This window comes from Purpureocillium takamizusanense, chromosome 2 (assembly GCF_022605165.1).
Source record: "Purpureocillium takamizusanense chromosome 2, complete sequence".
Taxonomy (NCBI): domain Eukaryota; kingdom Fungi; phylum Ascomycota; class Sordariomycetes; order Hypocreales; family Ophiocordycipitaceae; genus Purpureocillium; species Purpureocillium takamizusanense.
The window spans coordinates 2197298-2220512 of record NC_063069.1 but is presented as its reverse complement, the minus strand read 5'-3'; the positions used below and the strand labels follow the sequence as shown (position 1 = coordinate 2220512).

Genomic DNA, 23215 nt, shown 5'->3' with positions numbered 1-23215 from the left:
TTGAAGAAAGCGGCTGGGTCAAACGAAAACTCACTCACTATGCACCTTGAAGGCTTTGTTGTGTCTGGGAAGGTAGGGTCATCCAAGGCCTGCATATACCTGCGTGGTTCCTAGCTATCGTCAACTTGCCTCCCACTGCAGGTTTGTCAAGATGAAGATGGACCCAACAGGTCAATTCCAGCGAGCACTGTTCTGCGAGAGGCTATTGAACTCGATGAGCCGCGAAGCCAACCGACAGGCCGAAGGTGGTAACACGATTGTCATGATCGATATGCAGCTGCGTCATGGCTGCAGGAACTCATTTCCCGTGCGGGTAGCCGCATCACATTGCACAAAGACCTGGGGTCCGGGCCAGCCTCGAACTCAACTTGACGTTGCCACCGGCATCTTGTTTGCTGCAGCATTCGCGCTCGGGCGCGGCAGCCTCTTACAGCGGCGAAATCGCCTCGGCACGTTCAAGGTTGCTGAAGCCGCGCTGTGGCTTAGATGCGCAGCCAACAGCGGCGTCGGGTCATTTCTCTGGCGGCTGCCCCTGTGACGACGCGCAAGCCATGGCGAGTTCCTGCAAGTATCAGGGGCACGGCAAGCGGCTCGAGGCATTGCAAGGGGACTACGAGCGCCACCGTACCTGACTCCTCCTGAACACGAAAAAGGGGTGGAATCCCTGGCATCAATGATGATTGCTACTGAAGTCACCCAGCAACCCGGCCGCCCTGGCCGCCCTGACTAGGAAAACGGCGACTTTGGCTTTTCTTGCAGCTTTCCATCTAGATACACATCGACCTTTTCGTTGTAAAAGCACAGCAAGCCTGCTATTCCCGCACTCTCGTGCGTCGGGAGTCGGTAATACCACACCAGGTCGTCGTGCTGCGTCCCATCGACGACAACATGGTAGTACTCGGCGTCCCCCTTGTATGGGCATCGTGTTACTAGGTCGCTCTTTCGGAGGGACGACTGATCTACGGCACCGGCCGATAGGTAGTACCTCGTTGGCAAGCCCGTTTCGAGTAGGTGGACGGAGTTGGGTGCCTTGGCTACTGTCTTGCCACCAACCTTGATCTCGACTGGACGCGATGAGGGGAGGACGTCTATTCGCTTGAATGGGTCCTTGGGATGCACGTATATCACGGCGTCCTCCTCGAGCCACTGATCTGCACGTGTAGGACGTTAGTCACACCCCTCAATGCAACGCGGGCGCCCTCAATGAGAGCGTTGGTGTATTTATTTACCCATGGATCCAAACTCCAACCTCACCAACCCGGCCAGGGCTCCCAGGCTCCTGTCCTCGGTGAATCGCAGCACGCGGTCGGTCCGGAACTCGCGGAGACCGTCCCGCGCGGGAACTACGAGCTCCACGACGGCGGCGCGGGTGACGCTATCACTGCGCACGAGCGATTTGTCGCGCAAGGTGCAGCCGCGGGCCGTGAGCTCGCCGTGCGGCACATAGTAGTGCGGGTAACCGTCGTGCTCCCAGACGTGGACCGCCGCGGTCGTATCGACGATGGTGCGGTGCGCGAGGACGACGCGCACGCGCCGGGACGTGTGATGCACTTTGCGCGGGCCATTTTGGAGGAGGTAGCCCGCCAGCTCGGCGAGGCTTTATCGGTTCGAGGGCGAAGAAGTACCCAAATGGATTAGCGACCAGCTGTTCCTTCGTACAAGCTGCGGGGGACTGGTGTGCGCTGCGCTTACTCGGTTCCATGTGCCCCTGGTCTCAACATGATGGATGGTTTTGTTTCTTCGCCCAAGCGCGTGCCGTGTCTCTCCGTCTTGCGAATCTGTGGTTCCAGAAGCACTGACTGGAAAGGCAGCAGGTTTATCGATGTTGCAAAGACGGGCGACGAGTTTAATGGGCTTGGTCTTTGTGGGGATGTAAGCAGACATGGATATAAATATCCTGCCACATCACACAGCCCTGCTCTACCCCGCAGATCGCATCCCTTGCCGCGCGACGTGGGCAGCCATGACGCAACTCGCGGGTCTTTTTCCCAGCGCGCGCGGAGTTGATTGTGCGCGAGCACAAAGCAGTTGGCGACGTCACCTTGGAGCTTTGCCTCGCAAGGCGCAGCGTTACGCCGCCACGAGGGGCCCCGTCCAATGTCATGGCTCGGGACACGCCTTCACATGTTACAAGGCCTTTGTTGGGTGTGTGTGATGGTCACGTTATTGCCATTTGGGCACGTTAGCCTGCGTGGCATGTTTTGGTCGGAGGCAGATATTCGCAATGAGGCGGTGCCAAGGCTTCTCTCAATCCGTGGTGTTGCAAGCGGTGTGGGATTTGGTATCACGTCGATCTCAAAAGGCCGCAACATGTGATCCAACAACAAACATTGAATGGGTGTGACCAGGGGGGCTGCTGCCCTTGATTTAGTTCCGTGAATGCGGAAACGTTGCCGGAGTCGGGCGCGCGCCGAGCATCAGGTCATTCCGTCTTCCATGCTGCAGTGCTGCGGAAGTGGTTGACGATGTTGGGCTCAGGTGGTAACAAATTGAGCCGTTGGCTGCTTCGTACTTCGTATCAATGCATGTCAAGTTGCGCAGATCGGTCGCACATTGATTGCAAGTGTTGCAGGACCCCGTGCCGTCAGGCCGCCCCCCGGCGCTCCATGTCAACCAAAGTCCTGCTTTGCGAGCTCGAAAAGGTATTGACGCTGCCGCAACCCGACAGGAAGGGGGAACCCTGTATGTATTATACGCTTTCTGCAAGTGATGCACAGCCATTGAGTTGATGCCACACCGTCACTGTTGCAATGCAGGCCACACAACGAGTAAAAAATATCACCACTTCAAACGATACGAATTGACCGTGCCTACGTGTGCTATGCCGTCCTGTCAGGCACGTATTGCATGCCCGCTAGTCTTCAAGCCACTCAAGATTCGACCCTGCCAGTGCCTCTGCCGAGTCTGCAACATGAGAGCCCGGGAGATCAGCGTTGATGACGAAGCCCGCCTGTGGCAGTACCCATGAAACACTTGCAACTTGGACGCAGTTGTTCGCCCAGATAGAAAAATGATTCGAGAGGCCCTAGCTGCACGGGAGTGATGGTGTTCCTTTTATAAACCGCTTCCTGCGACAGGGGTGTCCACCCTACAACCACGCGCTCGAGCCAAGAAACGAATCGGACATACGAGGTTGCAGTCAAACTGGACGCCGTTGTGCTTGAACCGTATCATAACAGGTTCAGTGGACTCGGAGATGGCCTTGTTTCTATTGACGCAAATCTCCATCGGACAGATGGTGTGCATGGCAGTTGAGCCAACTCTGGCTAGGGCCTCCGAGCCCGTGACGAAGCCATCAATGTCCCCATTGGACCTTTGTACATTAGCATGGTTGCACAATCGCCCATTGAAGAGCAGGCAAGGGGTCCACAGTGGGACTGATGTGCCAACTGGTTCTGATGTTTGTCTTGGAGGCGTCTGGATGGTGCGCGGCCCGCAACTTGGACCATTCGCCGGTGTCCCTGTAGTATCTCTCTCGTACGATGAGACTTCGGATCTCGAGGTGATCCATCCAAAACGCGGCACGATCCTCGTTTATGAGAGCGATGGAAACATGCGGTGTTCGGCGACAAACTATGTTCTTGCCAACCCCCCCACGCGATAACTTTGCAGCCAGTTGTTTGGCTACGAAGCACATCAAGGCGGCGTCGATGGACCTTGATGCTTCACTCGTATGATGTTTCCCTGCCTGCCTAAAGCCGGTCGCACGAATCCGACGATGCCATTCCCCGCAATGCCCCGCAAACTCCACGTCACATTGCTGGCCCAACTGCCAGACCCCCACCTCGCCATACTGCGTACTTGAGTTCAAGGTCCACCAACCATCCCTGGTTCTTACGTCGCTACAGACAGCAGTATGGCGGTGACCTTCAATGAGACTTGAGTTCACGTATCTCAAAGAACCCTTGTACGCTAGTACATGGCGAAAAGGCCAGAACCTAGGCGTGCTCCGCCTCTTTTCCCGCGCGCGCTCTCGCGACGAGCTTCTCTACTGGCGCGTCCACATGATAGTTCATCGTCTTCCGCATATCGCCCAAGAAGAAGCAAACCACGCACGCCAGCACACCAAACGGAGCCGCGATGATGTAAACTACGCGCAGTCCGTCCGCATAAGCCTGCTTATAGGCCAGAGACCCCGCGCTGATGATTGCCGGAGTAATTCCTCGAACTGCCTGCAGCTTAGCAGGCGCACCGCCGCCCAGCGCCTCGATGAAGGCGCCAACTGACGTCGATGGGAGCCCTGCTTGAGTCGTGGCCTTCGCTACATATTCGGGTATGTAAGATCCAAGTCGCCTTGCCACAGCAGCCGCGTAGATGGACGTAAACACCGTAGCACCGACCGCCCGGGCGCTAGTGGTGACCGCCGTCGCAGTAGCGATAAGGTGATGGGGCGTTGAGAGTTGAACTCCAGCTACGATGAGGATCAGCGGCGCGCCGAACCCAAAGCCGGATAGGGTCGCAAAGATGACCGCTCGCGTGGAGTGGTCAGGCTGGACAGTGGCGAAGCCGATTGTTCCAGCAGTCCAAAGCAGCCAGCCCACAAACAGGGGCGAGCGAATTGTCCTCATCCGCATGCTTGCAAATCCAAAGGTCAAGGTGCTTATGGCGCTCGCAATCCAAAATGGCAGAAAACGTACCACCATCAGCACCGGATCGGTTTCAAAGAGCATAGTCGTCCTTGTTTGTGCATAAACTGTCAGCAAGTCTAAAGGATGGTTGCACTCTACTGGTCAGGAGATGGCTCACATGACGGGGTAGAAGAGGATATACGAGAAGAGCACGACCGCCTCGATAAAAATGAGGCCAACACATATCGCGAATGTTTGGCCCCGCTCTCTCCCACGACCGAAAAGATCGTGGTGCAGAATACCCGTGCTATTTCCTTTCCACTCATAGAGTGCGAATGCGGTCAAAACGGCGATGCCGGTGATCAGCGTTGCCAGAGGTGGTGCCGAAGTCCACGGAAACAGTTCGCCTCCTAGGTTCAGCCCTACCAGAAACAGGGTCAACCCTGTGGTGAATAGTGCAGTCCCCGCGAGGTCCAGTCGCCCAAGCTTTTGCCAGAACGACAGTTGGTCCAGGTGGGTGTGTCGTTTCGGGGGCTGGTACCCAAATTGAATACCGACGGCGGTGAGGCCCCAGATTGCCATTTGAAACCACTGGTCGGAGACGCTGTAAGCATATAAAGCTATGACTCAAGGACAGGGTTTGGTTACATAGAACATCCTCCATCCGGTTTCTCCATTGCGTTTTGTCAATGCGCCAATGGCAAGAGGGCCTGCACAAGCGCCAAGTGAAGCCGCGACGTTCATCGCAGATTGAGCCACTGCGAAGTCAGTCATAGATCAATCTGGTTTGCAGGAACCACTTGATTGGCATTCGCTTATCACGTACTTGGTCTCCAGCGCCGAGGAAGAATCTCACTTGGCACGCAGTAAGCTAAAGGGACACTGGCAAACCCGAAGCCAATCAGTGTTTGGGCGCCGATGAGCCGGTAGATGGTGTTGGAGCCCGGCGCTATGGCGCAGCCGACGAAGGAGATGGCCGACGTCCAAACGAGAATGGGCTTCCTCGCTTGAAATGTGTCTGAAGCGAACGAAATGACTGGCCCAATCACGGCCTGTACCAGAGACAGGGACGTAGGGACCCATGCCTGCCTCTCCGGATTGTGCAGGTCACGGCCAATGTAGGTCAACTACGGAGACACCATCAATACCGCATGAGCACCGGGGGAGGGAAGCAACTCACTACTGTCGGAGGGCCTTGAAGAGCGATGAGCTGCACCAGGTTTAGCAGAAACATGGCGGCCAAGGCCAGGTAGGTCCGGGCGTGAAGTTCCGGCTCGATATCGCCATCCTCATAGTCCCAATTAGAGTCTGACGATGCCGTGGGCTCGCCTCGACCTATTTGGCTGACTGTCTTGTCGTGACTGATGCCATGATCAGGGGTGGAGGACACCGTCTGCTCTTTGAGCTGTGTCTCTGCTGGGTTTCGCTTTTCCGTCGACATTGCGGGCCCTGAGCTCGCTGGTGCAACTACATGCACTAACCTTGTCGAAGCCAGCAGAGCAGTTTTTATTGTAATAATAATATGATTCGAGAAAATGCGGCAAGATACTCGTCATTGTATCGAAGCACTGGTCTTCTGAGAAGGTGCCGGGACCGGAACTTAAGAACTGAACCCAGGAGACTACCCTTTGCTCCGCGGCTCGGTCACAAATTGCGGGGCAGCGGGACAGCTCCAGTAACGCAGTGTATTTTGCAGAACGTCTCCGCGTTGGACGTGTTGGTGGCGACGCGTGCAGAACTGTCGCACTGCATGTTCCAATCCGAATGGGGGTCGTGCACCAATGGACCACGAACGGATGTTTAGAAGCCCTCTTCACTTGTGGCGGAGTTTCTCTTGAAGGACACACGAAATGCTGGAATTCGAATCTAGAGTCCATCAGATTTGGACTGCCTATCGGGTTACATGTACTTCGTTTTGACGATGGCGATTGAAGACAGCATCGAGCTTAGGATCTAAGGAAGGGTGTGGTGTGTCAAAATGCCTGCTTTAACAACCTCTTAGCATTGTTGGCAACTTGGCATGTATCATGAAAAAAAAAAAAAAAACTGTTGGGCTCTGGCGCGCCCATGACGACTGGAGGGTTGTGACAAGGATGATTTACCGCGTTTCTCGGGAAATTCTACCGAGCCACGTACTGTGTCCCCAACGGGTTCAATTTCAACAGGCCAAGTATGAAGTAGCTGCCCAGCATTTGCCAGGGCCTCGCTGGCCGTGCATAGTTTGCCTCTGAAAGACTGGCCATGATCAATGTCAACTGGACATGGACTCAGTGGTTGGTTCTGTCGAAACCCCATGTATGCTTGGTAGTTGGGGCTCGCTGAAGCTGGAGTTTTAGATTGTTCAGGCCCATCACTTGGGGTGAGAATTAGTTACGGTCCGACTCTGAAGGGTCTTGTCGTGTCAGTGGGCGGCTGCTTGCATCTGCCATCGTGAACGGCGCGGAATGACGGCGCCCGATTCGGCAGACTGGGGGCCTCTCATTGGACCAGGTTGGTGACTGAGGTGCCCCGCAATAATTTGCAGGATTTGGGGATCTGGCAAACTGCCCCACAAACGAGTGCCTTGCATTGTTCAAGTTGCACGTAGATACGTGGGGACTGGACTGGAGTCGACTCGTGATCGTATACTACCTCGGTCACTTGAGATTTGACACAAGCGCCTACACAAGTCACCGGGCGCGGTGGTTTATCTCCGGCAGTAGCTTTTCTTGCTACTCGAATGCCATTGAACAGTTCCTATCTCTCGAGCATATGCCGGCGGTGACGTGGGCCTTGGTGAGACATGGACTTTCGTTCACAACATCGCGATATATGTAGAGGCGCTGTTCGAGCGTATGGTGTAGACTGAACACCGTGCATGAATGATCCCAGATGGCAACAACTTCAATCCATAATGTCCAGCTTGCGCAGCAAAACCATAACGATTGCAATGGGCGAGAACGATGATGGGTCAATTCAGCAGCAGCTATCGGAAGAGAAAGAGCGCTGAAGCGACATGACGGCCCATTGACGCTGTGGCCATGCCACGATTTGAAAATGCAGCGGGGGAGAGGTCCTTGATGTAGTTTTCCACACCCTTGGGGCACATGCATTCTTACGTGCACCTCGACTTCTTCTTAACAGGGTTCCACCAGCACGGATTGTCCGTCTTTGTGCACTGTGGATTTTGGTTATGGTCAGATCAATCCAGGCCTCACGAGTGACGCGGGAGACTCCTGAGACTTACACGCTCGCCGTCCATTGTGTTGCAAGGTCGTTTGGCTTCAACCAATCGAACCTTTTGAATTCCGTTTTCTCGACCCGTTTCACTGGTTTCAGTGATGCATTGCTGCACGGCGGCGTCGCATTTCTGGAAAAACAGGCCGTGAGTCTCATTTTTGCATAGCCCGCTGCAAAGAGCAACCTACTCCTTGAACTAGGACAGGGCCAGCAATAGAACAAGGGTCAACAGGGTCCAAGTCAGTAACACGAGTGCTCATGCTGCCTGCACCGAAGGCGAGAAGAGAACCGCAAAGGCTGCTAAACTTCATGTTGACGGTTGTACATCTGCGTGTGTGACCGATGACTCTAAAGAATCTGTGAAAAGACAGAATTTCTCGAGGGAGACTCGCCGGTTTTATAATCCACACAATGCTGGGAATTTGCGGCCATTGACGTGGCCGCCCGGTAGATAACGGCTCGTACGGATTGATTGCCAGTTTATCGAAAGCGCGATACGTCAAGTGTGAGACTGAGCGAAAGCCACTGGCTTGGCCGTCCAAATCTTCTGGTCATTTTAGAAGTAGGCTTGGGACACGAGCCCGAAACAAAAAGCCAAGAATGCGCAACGATCACGCCCTGGATGATGTAGGTTCAAGATGGTATTTTAGCTGCAGATAAGGCTTCGTGACGCCGCGACATCGACCATAGCTGGCCGCGTAAGTCCAGTCCACATGAGGTTGATTTTGTCTGTGTAAAAGAAATTGTCACAAAACGCCACATGCACGGTTGATCTGCATATGCAACGTCGCTAGCAGATTAGAAGCAGGCCAGTGCGATCTAAACCTTTATCATCTACAGCACAGGCCTGAGCGCTTGAGATGTTTTGTGCCTGCCCTTTGCACTTCGTACGGGCCGAATTCTGCACGTGGACTCACGAGGAATGGACAAACGGCCATGCCGGCTTGGGCAGATTAGAAATGCCTCGGACATGTTCTCAGAGCAAGCAGGTAGGTCTGTTTCGATGACATGAATGATCATGGCAACTATCCGATAGGAAAAGGAACATGGGGCGAGACACGTTCCAGAAGCCACCTCCGCTCCCTCTTCAAATCGTGACAGAGATATATTGCCAACGAGAATTACTCGAGCAATCCGTTCTATCTCAAAGTTCCGGTCTCAGCAAATTCGCGGAGCATTCGTGCCACCGCGTGCAGTTCGACAGCGGTGTTTGTAGCTGCAAAGACAAAACGGTCTGGTCGCAAGACAACGAATTTTCGACTTCCAACTTCTCTGGCCATTCTGAAGGCATCGTATCCCGTCGGGTATGGTCGATTGGCACATAGGACCGGGTCCTGCGCAAATTCGTCGGCTGTCGCAAGGCGATAGACGGTCCCAGCAATGGCGCCGCCCAGGCCGGATTGAGTGCTGTTCAGAAATACAGTCACCTCATCTTCTCTCAAGTGGCCACCAGACATCTCTCTCAATCTTTCCAACTCTCCACGGCATAAGATTTGATCTTGATCATCAATCTTATTCAATAGAATCACGAGCTGAAACATTCCAACCTTGTCTGGAGCAAATATGAGGTCGTCGGTGAAATGCACTGGCTCGTCTCGGGTTTCCTTGTCGACGATCCGTTTGGCATACACTTGGGGAAAGTTGACGCCACCCCCAAGAGCCGGAACGAAGGCCATATCCTTTCCATCGACCCATTTGTAGCTGGTCATCCCTTCTCTGCGATGCCCAAGATGAAGCCAGTGCTTCCAGCTGGGGATCAGCTGGATCGCCCAAAGGTACCAGTCACGAATCATTATTTTGACGGCGCTCGATTCGGTGACATAATCTCCGTTTTCCACGGTTGCTCTGAGGGACTGTTCGAGCTGTTGCTTCCGCTCCGAATACCAGCCTCTGAATAGTTCGTGGTACTCCACCAGCTCTTGGCCGGCGGCATGATTGACCGCTAATCGAAGCCGCCATGTCAGCGACAAGGCATCGCGAAAAGCCGAGGCAATGCCTTGACCACCAAATGGAGGGAAGACGTGCGCTGCGTCACCGCAAAGTACCACTCGCCCGAGCGACCACTTGTCGCAACTCCGTGCTGCGAAGCGGAATGGCCGGCAACGCAAGACCTCTATACAGTCCAGAGGAAACACGACCTCTTTCTGGGGGATCCCGTATCGAGATCCAGGATGTGTGATGTACGGATGGACAACCTTGATAATGCTTGCTTGACTGGCCATTTCTGTCGGGTCTTCTCCCTGCAAAACGACGAACTCAAAGCGCCACAGGCGGTCGCTCTCCAGGCCGAACCGTCCACAGACAGCTGGGCGGGTAGGGTTGCAGAGAAAGCGGAAATTCTTTGGGAAGAACTCGTCGTAGACTTGCTCCGGCGTGAAGCCCTTGTCCCAAAGCGGAAACTCTGGATGCGTTTCCGGCGTGGGAAAGGAGATTCTCCAGTTCAACGCGACCCATACCTTGTCGTAGGGTGCGCTGGCTTCTCTTTCCAGGGTAACACCCCGCGGCTCTAAATACTGCTTCCGCGTAAAGCCAGTCTTTCCATCGGCACCAACGAGGAATTTGCCGCGGACGGTTCGCAAGTCGCCAGAGGCGTCGACATAGGAGGCGTAGACCCAGTCGCTGTCCTCCCACATGGCATTAACACGCGCGCCCAGTCGAACGTCCGCGACACCAAGTTCCTTCATGCGATTTCTGAGGCCTTGCTCAATCAGTGGCTGTCGATGGCATAGAAAACCGGGATGCCCAGTGCCACCTTCAGTCTGCAGCACATGGTGATTAGCCATCGCTTGGTGGAACAATAGGATCTCATCACACACCGTGCTATAATCCATCACCATGAATGGCTTTCGGGAAAAGTCAGTATGAACACCGCCCACAAATCTAAATGTCCCCATTGCTCCAGACGAATGAGCGTTAGTCAGGTGTCTCGTCTCGACTCATACTTGATTACGAACCTTGACCAATCTCAGTAAAGACCTTGTTGTATATGCCACAAGCTTGGAGACAGCGAATCCCGTCCTCGTCAAGTGCAATTCCACGTGGATCTGCAGTCACTTCGAGCTCTCGCTCGAGAACGACGTGAGGTATTGCATCCTGGCTCAGCAGAGTCGACACCATGGCGCCCGTGGGGCCGCACCCACAGACGATCACGTCGGTAGTCTCCATACCCTCGAACTGTGCCTCAGCAGCTTGGCAAATGCGGCGTCAAACAGCATGTATGCTTGTTGCCTACAGCTGCACTTGCGTTTAAATAGAGGATATCACGGGCGAGGTGCCGGTACGGGCGCCATGTCCAAAACCAGTGGGACACCGGCAGAAGCGTGGGGCGGCTTTAAGCCCGACTGTGCTCAAAGGTCCCCAACCTTACGTGGGGCTCTATTTTACATTCAATTACATTACCCTAACTCAACTAACGAGCAGTTCCGTTCGGCGGTCTATGGTGCCCGTTTCCCCACAACATAAAGTCGAGACATAATGCGGGGATCTCTGAGTCCCGCATCGTTGTCATGCGGCCTGCCAACACGTCATGCGGGGCATAGGACATTCGCGTGAAGAGTAGGTGATGTCTCTCCTCGGCGGGAGGGATTGGATACATACATGTAAATTAGAACCGACCATGTGATTAAAAGGCCTCCGTAATGGTAGCGAGCAATATTGCATTGAAGCACGCCATAGCTACCAAGGTGTTTTCAAATAAGGTAGAAGCAAACCGGTCCCTTGAAAAAAACCCTTTGCCCACTTACGAATACATCGCCCAAAGCGTCCACAGATCAGAGGCTAACGCGATGCCCCTTGCTACAATGTGATCCTGCACGTGTTCGCGGTCCGCAGAATGTCCAAAGCATTCATGGCTGGAACGTGACCGACGCGAGAGATGTCAGGAATCTCGTGTGCAAAGTGTAGAGTACCCTGTGCTTCCTTCACTCTGCCGTGTCACTCACCGGGCCCAGTCCTGTAGAAGAGCACCTCGGCCTAACCTGGCCCTTCTCAAGTTAGGCCCTTCAATATTAACCTGGAGCGTTGGGCCAACTCATAAGTGGCAAGGAGCCCGTTCGGGTTGTGGGGTTGCTCGCACACCCCGCATTCTTGGCCATGCCCCCATCCCTTTTCATGTACCCCAGATTTTGCAGTCATGGTGGCAGGATCCGCGGGAAGAGACCGAGAGAGCAACGACAGCGTAGATGCTGCTGATGAGATACCACAGGGGAGACCACATCGGAAACGACAGCGTGAATGGCAATGCCATCACTGCGTTCACGCCTTCAAGAAGAAGGAGCATCTGATACGACATATCCGCTCACATACGAGGGAAAAGCCATTTGCCTGTGAGCATTGCCCCAAGGCGTTTGGCAGGCGGTAAGACATGACCGACCCCCATCAAACTCCAGTCCTCTAACTGCTCAAAATCTCTAATTTCAATGCTGCCACAGAGATTCTCTCCTTCGGCATGCTCGATCCCATGTAAAGTCTCGAGAAGGGCAACGCGTAGAGCAAGAACTTTCTCGTGCCTCGGACTTAGGTAAGTAGGGGAACCAACAGTGATATCTCGATGACTGTAATAAGCTGATCCTCGCCGAGTAGCTGATCTGGAGGATGGGTCAGCCACTGCTCGACAGCCGGATGTGGACAGCGGCATCATGTCTGCTTCATGTTCTGACGGTGGGACACACACGTCATGTCTCGTGGGCTCGATGGGCTTGTCCGTGCAAGAGAGCAGCTCTCTAAATCAAGACTCCCTCATTGCGTCCGACCACCTCTCTCACGTCTCTCCTTCAACGCTGTCATCAGGATACGCACAGCATGATGCACTCGGCAGCGGCATACAGACCACCTGCAACAGTTGGGAGATGCCTGCGGATTTTGATCTCCTCGGCTTTGAAGGCAACGCGCATGAGCCCCTTTGGCTTCTGGGCGGGTCTTTTGATATTGACGCCTTGAACTCATCCATCTCCGCGCCCGGCTCTCCTCGAGTGTACGGAGGAGCGCCGCCAAGCTTGGCACAGCATCGGTCCTGTGATTCACTCCACCCACTGCCAAACTCGGGGAATGTTGGTTCCGATCATGATGGCGTCCACGGAACGGTCCGAGAACGATGGCACACACGGCCGACTGTAAACGGATGGTTTCCATACAGGCCGACGAGGTTGCAAGATCAGGATCAAGTAGATGAAACTTACCGCAGTGGCCTGTCCAGCCGCCTGGCAGCACACCCACATGATAATGCGCTACCATCAGCAGACTTTCTGGTCAGTATAACTTGATTTTCCCTTCATGTTAGCTCGGCACGCAGATTTCTAGCCGTTTTGCCTCTTGCAGCAAGCTGACAATGGAGAAGAACTTGTGCATCAAGCTGTACTTTGCCAAGTTCCAGCCAGTCTTTCCATTAGTCCATGCCGCGTCTTTCCGCCCATCTTCGGAGAGTGCCCTGTTGCTGTTGTCGATATGTTCACTAGGTGCTCTCTTTGTTGGTTCCGCCGGCGCATTTGCACGGGGCAGGGCGATCTTTATGAAATTGAACAAAGCAATACTGGCATCGGTGAGTACATGCATTGATCATAGCCACACTGCGTCGTCACATCTGACAGTACCAGTGGGAAGCATATCTCTACCAAGGCGGCCGCGAAGCCCTGGCGGTCGCGCAGGCCGCCACTTTGGGGCAAACGTACGGGATGCTGTCGGGAAACCCGCATGACCTGCTCATGACCGAGAGCTTCCACGGCACAATCATCGCCTGGGCACGCCAAGCTGGCATGTTCCGTCGAGGAGGTTCGGACCACCTGCAGGCGGTGGCCGCACGAAGTTTCACCAGCACGGACGCTCTTGAGTCGGCGTGGCGGTCATGGGCGCAGGCCGAGGAAACGGTCCGGGTCGTCTTGGCTCTACACATTCACGACTCCGAGTTTGCAGTCATCTTTCACCACGAGCCGCTTCTGCGACACGACCCTCGAAGGCTACCGCGATGCTCCTCCGAGCCGCTCTTTGGCGCCGCCAACGCGGCTCAGTGGCACTCAATGCTCATGTCTGCGACCTTGCAGGATACGACCGCCAAAGGCGTCGAGGATGGTCAGGGCCAAGCGCCCGTCATGCACGCCTACGGCCTTCTGGCGGGACAAATGGCGGCTATTTGTGAGATGCGAGGCGCGACATTGGACGATCCGGGGGCGGCATCTGACGTGCGCCGTCGCCTCACGTCCTGGTATGAGACGCATTTCCCGAGCGTCCGGGCATCCAGCCGCGACACGCTCTGCCTCGCGATTCTTTGGCACGAGGCATTCATGGCGCTGTACATCAGCTTCGACCTGTTGGAGCGCGTGATTGGACGCGAGGGATCTCAAGGCGACGACGAAGATGTACGACGCATATGCGCCTGGGTGAACAAGGTGGAGGGCAGACGATGCTTGATGCACGCGGCACTCATCTACAAGCGCCTGCAAGCGTTGCCGATTAGTGCCACACCTGCGATTCACGTCCCCAAAGCGCTCTTCTACGCGGGCCTCGTCATTTACTGCCATGTCAAGTTCCGCTCGGCCGCGGTGGCAGCTGCTCATGGCGACCTCGACATGGCGGAAATAAGAGCGAGCGAGCTGCGGTACACGGCAGACTTGCCTGCCGCCGCAATACACCAGCCGGACTCGAGCTCGCTGTATGGGATCGCGGACCTTTTGCGCCGACAGGGACACTGGGAACTGTCGCGCCGATTTGGCTTTATTCTAGAGGCCCTGATTGACGACCTGACTGGCTCTGGGGCGGATGGTCACTGATGTAGCAAGCAGAGGATGACTTGACATTTCGACGTCTGTGTCTGTCTGTCCTGTACGAAGTATGCGGAGACTTGAGGTGGAACACAAGCTCAGGGTTGAAGCGGTCTGTAAGTTAGTAGACAAAACTAAGGCGGTCCCGGTGAACGGTACGAGGGACTCGACCTTGGCTCTGGCTCTGCTCTGTGTGTGTGCTGAAAGCCGGTAGGGAGACCTCATCGATCGTCGCCCGCGACAGCAAATGGCCTTTTGTACAAGACGACCATTGGCCAAGAGTCTGGAACCAGCGAGCGACCTGGTCGCTTCCCAAGACTCTCGAGATCGTTGGAGGGTAATCGTAGTACGATTGGGTGGACGAGGCCCTGGGACGTCTCGCGACCCAATGCGTTTGGGCTCATTCGCCAGCTGGCAGGACACCCTCAGCGACGTGTCACGGCGAGTGCGCGGCCGGACCCGGTGGGGTGAATGATGCCGTGTCGAGGCTTCATCCCACGGATCCTGCCGGATGTCGGACACGGTCGGCGGTCGGAAGAAGTCGCGGCGCTTGGCCGCGGGTCACTCACGGCTTCGGAAAGGGGGCAAGACGACGAGCGCGTTAGTCGGCGTTGGGCCCCCCTAGAGCTACCCGGGATGTTGTTAGACATGCTGGGCGGCTGTTGGCAGACGCAGGGGTACACCAATGCACTTGGAACGCCATTTGATGTGAAATTTGGTTTAGAGGCAAATCTACTTGTGAAGCCATGTTAGGGTATACGAGACCGCCAGCGAGGACAAAGGCTGGCCTTGATAACAATGACATTAAAATAAGCATAGTTGACGGGACGTAACACTGTCTGGTGGGATGGCGGATCCGTTTGCATCGCGCAAGGCAACATTGTGCGCCCAGCCCCGTTCATGGAAACATCAGTGTCTTGCCCAAGCAAGTAGCGTGTCGTCTTCCTCCCGAAAGGGGGAGGGGGGCCCAAGCTTACTCTTTATCGCTTCCATGATTGTTGATAGCATACGAAGTACAGTGGATAGCATACAGTGGGTGTACAGTGGGTGTAAGGAACGGTGTGAGAGAGGATAGGGGCCAAAGTTGAGAGCTCGCACCCGAGTATGCACCTCGCGTGGCCAAAACAGGCACCACAGTGGAAGATCCCGTGGGCAGGGCACCTACGGCACGTTACAGCACTAGCGCCCGACCGAGTCCCAAATGCCGCGCGGTGCCTGGCTGAGCGTGTGCTGCAATGAGCCTGAGTCACATCTCGGCAATTCTCCATAGGTAACTCTCCCTCCATTGCTGTCAACAGTTCTCATCACCATCACCATTGAGCAGGGGCACCATCGTCTCCGCCCTCCCCTCCGTGGCGTCTATCGTGGACCGACGTCGGCACGCGCGCACGGGCGACGGGAAGTCTGCAATGATCGATGCTGTGCAGCTCCCAGTGCCCACATCTTCGCAGGGGCGGCGGGGGCCACTAACGCCTACCCAGTACTAACTTAGGTATGGCATCATGGGCGCCGCGCCCCCGAACCCGCTCAAGCCTCCCCCAGCGCCAAAGATTGCCCCCCCGTACCGACGCGGCGACCGCTCTGCCGCCCCCTCCTGCCAGCGCTCAACGAGAGCCTGGCTGGTCTGGAACCACCTGGCGAGACCCTGTTGAGCCAATTGTTTGTTGAGTCGCAGAGTACGCAGCCAAAACAGCACCAAATGCCATGACTTGACACACGCTGGCCGTCTCAGCTCAGGCGCATCACATCGTGGCTCTGGTGAGTGGCACCGCCCAAGTGGATCTCTATCTGTCCATACACATGCACATCATTGTCATTCACGGCGGCTCGACCCCTCATTCCTCCCCCAGGAAGCCGCCGCTGAAGGAAAGCCGACGTTGAGCGGATGTGTCTTGTCCTCGGCAACGGGCCATCCATCGTATCTTTTGTCCCGACGACGGCTCTCGCACGTGTGACTCTGCCTCGACTCTACCTCTTGAGCTTTGGCCGCACGCGAATTGGAACCCTGCCTTACGCACAAGTCGTCTGTTCGCAAAGCAAAGACGTCGGGACGATGAGGGCTCGCACAGTCGCCGCCCTGGCGCCCCTCCGCGGTGCGGGACGTCGGTCAACAGCTTTGGTCCAGGCGCCCTGGACGACGACGACGACATCCGCAATCCAACTACTCCAAGCCCGCGGAGGCGCGACGCTCGTCGACACCCCGACCGCGGCACACGACCTCGCCGCGCCGCCCGAGGCCATTGAGCCGTCACGGAAAGCAGAGGCCAGCAAGGTCTTCCGCGATGCCGTCGCCGCCACGGCGCCGCGAAACACGTGGACGCGCCAGGAGATTTCCGCCATCTACTACCAGCCCCTCCTTGAGCTGGCGCATCAAGCTGTAAGTCGGGCATGCAATGCAACCAGCGATGGCTGCAAGTTTCTGATTGGTTTGCTTGCTTCATCTAGAGTACCGTGCATCGGCGGTTCCACAGCCCGGGTGAGGTGCAGCTGTGCACCCTCATGAACATCAAGACGGGTGGCTGCACCGAAGACTGCTCCTACTGCGCCCAGGCCACGCGCTACCAAAAGGGCACCGGCCTCGAGGCAAAGCGCGTCGAGAGCGTCGAGTCGGTCCTCGCCGCCGCGCGCCAGGCCCGTGAGAATGGCAGCACCCGCTTCTGCATGGGCGCCGCGTGGCGCGACATGCGCGGCCGCAAGACGAGCCTCAAGAACATCACCGAGATGGTCAAGGGCGTGCGCGCCATGGGCATGGAGGTGTGCGTCACGCTCGGCATGATCGACGACAAGCAGGCCAAGGAGCTCAAGGAGGCCGGGCTGACGGCGTACAACCACAACGTCGACACGAGCCGCGAGTTCTACCCGTCCGTCATCACCACGAGAACCTACGACGAGCGCCTGCAGACGCTGGGCCACGTGCGCGATGCGGGCATCAACGTCTGCTCGGGCGGCATCCTCGGCCTCGGCGAGTCGTCGGAGGATCGCGTCGGTCTGCTGCACACCGTGTCGACGCTGCCATCGCACCCCGAGAGCTTCCCCGTCAACGCTCTCGTACCCATCAAGGGTACGCCCCTGGGCGACACGACGCCCATTGCGTTTACGAGCATGCTACGCACCATTGCCACCGCCCGCATCCTCATGCCCGCGACCATCATCCGCATTGCCGCCGGTCGCAAGACCATGTCCGAGGAAAAGCAGGCGCTGTGTTTCATGGCCGGTGCCAACGCCATCTTTACCGGTGAGAAGATGCTGACGACGGACTGCAACGGATGGGACGAGGACAGCGCCATGTTTGGACGCTGGGGACTGTCACCCATGAAGAGCTTCGACAAGACTCCCGCCCAGGCCGGTGACATGGACGCACGGCAGTAAGAAGAGGCAAAACAAAAAGAAGTCGGAAAAGAGAACAAGAAGAATACAGTTCGCTTGAATTCAATCACAGTTTACTTGATTGCCGTGACCGTCTGTAGGTTGTCTCGACAGGTATCCGCGTCTCCATCTGCTGTCGCACCCACGCCTCGACGGCGTTGCACAACAGCTCTACCTCCTCTACCGTATTTCCGGCGTGTAGGCAGAGGCGAACGCGGTCTGTCCCTGCCGGCACCGTCGGTGCCACGATGGGGCGCACCATGAACCCCCTCTCCTGGCAGTGCTGACCGAGGCTCCTTGCCTTGGAGGTGAAGAGCGGCACGATGGGTGATTGCGGCGGTCCTTCATTGATGTGCAGGATGTCTCGTGTCGGCCTCGCACGAGAAATGAGAGACGTGAGTACATGATGCGTGTGCCTCATCAGCAGCCGTAGGTGGTCGAGGCGCTGCTCGATCTGCCCGCTCTGGAGGTATTCGTAGGCGGTCTGGATCCCGGCGAGCGCGGGATACGCCATGGCGGTTGTGTAGATGAGGCTGCGGGCGTAGTTGATGAGATAGCTCCGCGTCGTCGGCGAGCACAGCACGGCAGCTGACAACAAGTCAGTCAGATCGAAAGATTGGAGGGAGACGAGTTTGAGCAGAGAGTCTTACCACCGGCACAGCCCATGGCCTTGCCAAACGTGTGCACGCGCGCCCAGACGCGGGACTCGAGGCCCAGGTGAGAGACCAACCCCCTTCCCCGTCCGCCGATCCAGCCCGTCGAGTGCGCTTCGTCGACAATGATGTATCCGTTCCCGTGGTGGAGCCTCTTCTCGACACACTCGACGATGTCTTTGAGGGGTGCCAGGTCCCCGTCCATGCTGTAGACGCTCTCCACCGCAACGAACACGTTCGACCTTCCAGTCTTGACATTCTGAATGCCTTGCTCTCCGCTCGTAAGCTCCGTCAACAGGTCGTCCAGGCTCTTCAACCCGGTACTACTACTACCGTCACGACCGTCGTCGCCGCCGCGCACGCAGTTGTGCCTGAACGGCACCCTCCGCGCGCGGCTGAGCCTCATCCCGTCATGCACGCTGGCATGTATGAGCTCATCGAACAAGACCACGTCCCCCTTCTGCGGCGCGCAGCTGAACAGCCCCGTGTTGGCCTCGAAGCCAGAGTTGAAGAGCAGCGCGGCCGGCGCGCCGTGGAACGCCGCAATCTCCCGCTCCAGGGCCTCGGCGACGGGCGTGTTGCCGTCGAGCAGCCGCGAGCCGCCGGAGCCGAGCGAGAAGTGCCCCTGGTGGCACGCGCGGCCGAGGCGCTCGAGGTACGAGGCTTGCACGGCCGCGTCGGAGGACAGCGAGAGGTAGCTGTTGGAGGAGAAGTCGACGGAGCCGGGCGACGGGAGGGTCAGGCGGCGCAGGCGGCCCTGCGTGCCGCGCCGGGCGAGCAGGGAGGCGAAGACGTCGTCGAGATGCTGCTGCCCCATGGCCCCGGGGGGTTGATGATCGAGACGGCAAGCGTCAATTGATGCGAGCGGTCCTGCCCGTCAACTACTACGACGATTGACTCTACGATTCTTTACCACGCCAGAGCATCGTGACATGAGCTAGTCGTAGCCCAGCAAGCCTGCCCCTAGCTATGGGTCAAACTCAAGGGGGTGGGCCAAGCCCGGCAGTCTTCAGTTCACAATCCGTCAGGAGTCAGGACCGCCTATTCGTGCCGAGACGCCATCGCCCCCTCCCACCCCCCTTGGCTGGCTGCTTCCCAGGGGCAAAGAAGGTAAAATGTCTCTTGTCCCCAATGCCAGCACTCAGCGAGTTCCGTTGCGGGCCGGACGGCCGCAAGCACCATGCCTTTGGGGTTCTCGTCGGCTCAAGCCATGGCGCCCCCGGCTTAAACGCTGTTGAGTCACAGTGAGCCTCGGTTGGGAGCCGGGACACATCGCTCCCTCGCCGTCCCAGCCGTCGATCATGGATGGATACACGCGTGGGTCCCAACAAAACCGCTCATTGCTCAATTGGAGCCCATCTGGCGCCGCCGCACGGCACTGGGGCAGCGGGCGGGCTGGCGCCGCAAGCCGCAATACGCATGTATGCCCAGAGCTTTTAACAACACCCGCTCATGCCCCCCCCCCCAGGGTCCGCTTGTTGGGCTGTGAGGTCGTAGGTCCCTGACGCTGATTGATAGCCAGTGAGAGAGGGAGCAACCAGCCAGCCCACGATGAAGACGCCTCTTGCCTCGTTGCTCTGGCGCTCGCTCCGCGTGTACCAGGTCTTTGGGGCGAACACGGATGTCGGAAAGACTGTCTTCACCACGCTGCTCGGCAGGACGGCCCGGCGTCGTTGGAATGATGAGCGCGTGACGTTTCTCAAGCCGGTGTCGACGGGGTCGGCGGATGAAGCCGATGATAAGTGTGAGCCTCCAGTCTCCCCCCTCAATCCAATTCACACGCCGTCCAATATGTGCAACAAACGGATCAATGACTGACGACAGCAGGTGTTCCCCTTCCCAAGGCCCCACAAAGATGAGCTCACCCTGATCGAGGTGTATCTGATCCGTCTTGATTCAGTCATATCAGGCGCTTCGCGGACGGTGTTGCGCATAAGACGCTCTTCCAATACGACATTCCCGTGAGCCCTCATACGGCAGCTCTCGCATCAGGGCAGGTGAGCTCTTGCTGCCACGGTTGGGGCCTCGACACACAGCGCACTTGCTAACAGGCGCAAGCCCATTCCCTCCGACGACGCGCTCCTCGCGAAATGCCGCGATTTCGCCGCCGAGTGCGCAGCGCAGGGCAAAGGCTGGCTCTTTCTAGAGACCGCGGGGGGCGTCCATTCGCCTGGTCCGTCAGGAAGCACGCAGGCCGACATCTATATTCCCCTGCGCGCTCCGACCGTGCTCATAGGTGACTCCCGCCTCGGTGGCATCTCGCAGACCATTTCGGCGTTTGAGTCGCTTCGTATGCGCGGTTACGATGTCGAGTCTATCATGCTCTTCCAGGACGCCACGTATGAAAACTACCAGTACCTAACGGAATACTTCACCAAGCGGCATGGCGTCCCCGTGACGAGTATGCTCGAGCCGCCTCGGCGGGTCGAGGATGCCAAGGAGGATGCGGAAGCCATGTCAGAATACTATGCCCGCAAGGACTGCGAGAGTGTAATCTCCGGCGTCCTCGAGCACCTCGACCGCCGCCATGTCGAGCGCATCGCCTCCATCGAATCGCTAGCCACCAAGGCGCATCAGCATATCTGGTATCCCTTCACGCAGCAGAGCCTGGTTGGCGCCAAGGACATCATGACCATCGACTCTGCTCACGGCGATTACTTCCAAACCCTGGTGCCCGAGAAGAAAGGCGCCCAGGATCATCAGCCCGTGCTTCGTTCCTCGTTTGACGGGTCCGCCTCTTGGTGGACGCAAGGCCTCGGCCACTCGAACCCGCAGCTGACCCTCGCCGCCGCCTACGCGGCTGGCCGCTACGGGCACGTCATGTTCGCCAGTGCCGTGCACCAGCCGGCTATGGCGCTCGCGGAGCTTCTCCTAGATGGCATGGGCAATCCGCGCATGAACCGCGTCTTCTTCTCCGACAACGGCAGCACGGGCACCGAGGTCGCCGTCAAGATGGGTCTGCGCGCGGCGCGTGTCCGGTACGGCTGGGGCACCGAGCAGAAGCTCGGCGTCCTGGGACTCAAGGGCGGATACCACGGTGATACGATCGGCGCCATGGACATGTCCGAGCCCTGTGCGTTCAACGAAAAGGTCGAGTGGTACGAGGGCAAGGGCTTCTGGTTCGACTATCCCACCGTCCTCTGCGCAGATGGCAAATGGTCCGTCACCGTCAACGACGCCCTGTCAAAGGACATTGGGCACGGTCAGTCGTACGCGTCTTTGAGCGACGTCTTCGATGTTGAGGGCAGGGAAAGGCGCGGCGAACATCACCGATATGAAGAATACATTACCAAAACGCTAGAAGCACTCCACCAGCGGGGACAAAAGTTTGGCTCCCTTATCATGGAACCCATCGTCCTCGGTGCGGGCGGCATGGAGCTGGTGTAGGTGCCCTTGATTCAACTCCTGGAGCATTCGCTGACAATCGCATCATAGTGACCCCCTGTTCCAGCGCGCTCTCGTCAACGTCATCCGCCGCTCGGCGCACCTCTTCGGCACATCAAACGATGCCGCCGCGCCCAAGGACGACAAGGACTGGAGTGGATTGCCAATCATCTTTGACGAAGTCTTTACCGGCCTGTACCGGCTTGGTCGCTTCACGTCGTCGTCGTTCCTCGGTGTCCATCCAGATATTTCGGTTCATGCGAAGCTGCTGACTGGCGGTCTGGTGCCGCTTTGCACCACCTTGGCCTCGGAGCACATCTTTGATGTGTTCAGCAGCACCGACAAGACCGACGCGCTGCTTCACGGCCACAGCTACACTGCCCACCCCATAGGCTGCCAGGTTGCTCTGGAATCGGTAAAGGAGATGCAGGCAATGGAACAGCGTGGAGACTGGGACTGGGCCAAGAACCAGGGATGGTCAAGCTCTCCTACTGCCACTCCCTCGGAGGGCAGCGCTACGTGTACCGACCGCGTCTGGTCGTCATGGCCGCGTCGCTTCATCGAGGATCTCTCGCGCAACACGAAGCGCGTGTCTGGCGTTTGGGCGCTGGGCAACGTCCTGTCTATCCATCTTCGCGACGCCGCCGGCACTGGGTACAGCAGCAATGCGGCGCTAGGCTTGCGTGAAGCTCTCGCCAATGGAAAAGAGTCGAGTGAGGGGGGCCCATGGAACGTGCATTCCAGGGTCCTCGGCAACGTCTTGTATGTAATGACGGGCCAGAAGACATCGGAGAAGAGTGTCCGGCAGATTTCGGAACTGCTGAAGCAGAGCCTAGCTTAGAGCCGCCGCAGTACGTTCACGCGTACTGAAGCATGCGCGTATAGGACCTTCATCCTGTCACAACAGACACTTTCAACCTTGCACCAAATGATCAAGAGCAAACACTTTCTAGAAGCCGTGACTCACTCCTCCATTGCTCAGAAGCGCAGTTGTGCAGCTTCTTGGGACTCCAGGGTATAAAATCGGCCATGGCTGATTGCCGTTGTCGTTCTTTCTCCCGTCTTTCCCTTCTGTTCAGCGCCACCCCAATAATTCACTCAAACAACCGGGCACCCTTTGCAGTCACCGCGCTTTGAACGGCATATTCACTGCCCGCCATGCAGAAACGGGCAAGCCAACAAAGACCAATATTCCTGACTCCTGAATAGTCTTGCCACTACCACACATGTCGTGATCCTATACAATCATGACAAAGCTGTTCTTCCGAAGCCT

General features: G+C 57.1%; 7 protein-coding genes across 8 annotated transcripts; 3 read left to right on the top strand and 4 right to left on the bottom strand.

Annotated features, from left to right (window-relative positions):
- Window positions 1-652: 652 nt before the first annotated feature.
- JDV02_002475 (uncharacterized protein) lies at window positions 653-2026 on the bottom strand. The gene is made up of 3 exons (XM_047983505.1): window positions 1693-2026; window positions 1230-1597; window positions 653-1151 (listed from the first exon to the last, which is right to left on the bottom strand). Exons 1-3 carry the CDS (start codon window positions 1719-1721, stop codon window positions 727-729), a joined length of 822 nt encoding a protein of 273 aa, XP_047839476.1. The 5' UTR covers window positions 1722-2026; the 3' UTR covers window positions 653-726.
- A 1912-nt stretch (window positions 2027-3938) lies between these two features.
- On the bottom strand, window positions 3939-6009 carry JDV02_002474 (uncharacterized protein; the record flags this gene model as incomplete). The annotated part of the gene is made up of 5 exons (XM_047983504.1): window positions 3939-4677; window positions 4747-5159; window positions 5217-5326; window positions 5395-5695; window positions 5749-6009. The coding sequence occupies 5 exons, from the start codon at window positions 6007-6009 to the stop codon at window positions 3939-3941; spliced, it is 1824 nt and encodes a 607-aa protein (XP_047839475.1).
- Window positions 6010-8926: 2917 nt separating this feature from the next.
- Window positions 8927-10420, bottom strand: JDV02_002473 (uncharacterized protein; the record flags this gene model as incomplete). Its single annotated transcript, XM_047983503.1, has 2 exons — window positions 8927-9729; window positions 9907-10420. The coding sequence occupies 2 exons, from the start codon at window positions 10418-10420 to the stop codon at window positions 8927-8929; spliced, it is 1317 nt and encodes a 438-aa protein (XP_047839474.1).
- A 2693-nt stretch (window positions 10421-13113) lies between these two features.
- On the top strand, window positions 13114-14548 carry JDV02_002472 (uncharacterized protein; the record flags this gene model as incomplete). The annotated part of the gene is made up of 2 exons (XM_047983502.1): window positions 13114-13323; window positions 13379-14548. 2 exons carry the CDS (start codon window positions 13114-13116, stop codon window positions 14546-14548), a joined length of 1380 nt encoding a protein of 459 aa, XP_047839473.1.
- A 1509-nt stretch (window positions 14549-16057) lies between these two features.
- BIO2 (Biotin synthase) lies at window positions 16058-17984 on the top strand. Its single transcript, XM_047983501.1, has 2 exons — window positions 16058-16916; window positions 16985-17984. Exons 1-2 carry the CDS (start codon window positions 16425-16427, stop codon window positions 17906-17908), a joined length of 1416 nt encoding a protein of 471 aa, XP_047839472.1. The 5' UTR covers window positions 16058-16424; the 3' UTR covers window positions 17909-17984.
- Window positions 17955-19532, bottom strand: JDV02_002470 (8-amino-7-oxononanoate synthase). The gene is made up of 2 exons (XM_047983500.1): window positions 18556-19532; window positions 17955-18493 (listed from the first exon to the last, which is right to left on the bottom strand). Exons 1-2 carry the CDS (start codon window positions 19373-19375, stop codon window positions 17973-17975), a joined length of 1341 nt encoding a protein of 446 aa, XP_047839471.1. The 5' UTR covers window positions 19376-19532; the 3' UTR covers window positions 17955-17972.
- A 470-nt stretch (window positions 19533-20002) lies between these two features.
- JDV02_002469 (uncharacterized protein) lies at window positions 20003-22881 on the top strand. Of its 2 annotated transcripts, XM_047983498.1 has the most exons (4): window positions 20003-20300; window positions 20459-20555; window positions 20617-21941; window positions 21994-22881. In XM_047983498.1, the coding sequence occupies exons 1-4, from the start codon at window positions 20110-20112 to the stop codon at window positions 22781-22783; spliced, it is 2403 nt and encodes an 800-aa protein (XP_047839469.1). In that variant the 5' UTR covers window positions 20003-20109; the 3' UTR covers window positions 22784-22881. The 2 variants fall into 2 exon arrangements, with proteins under 2 accessions (XP_047839469.1, XP_047839470.1); XM_047983499.1 differs by lacking the exon at window positions 20003-20300 and having other exon boundaries at window positions 20350-20555; window positions 21994-22864.
- Window positions 22882-23215: the final 334 nt, after the last annotated feature.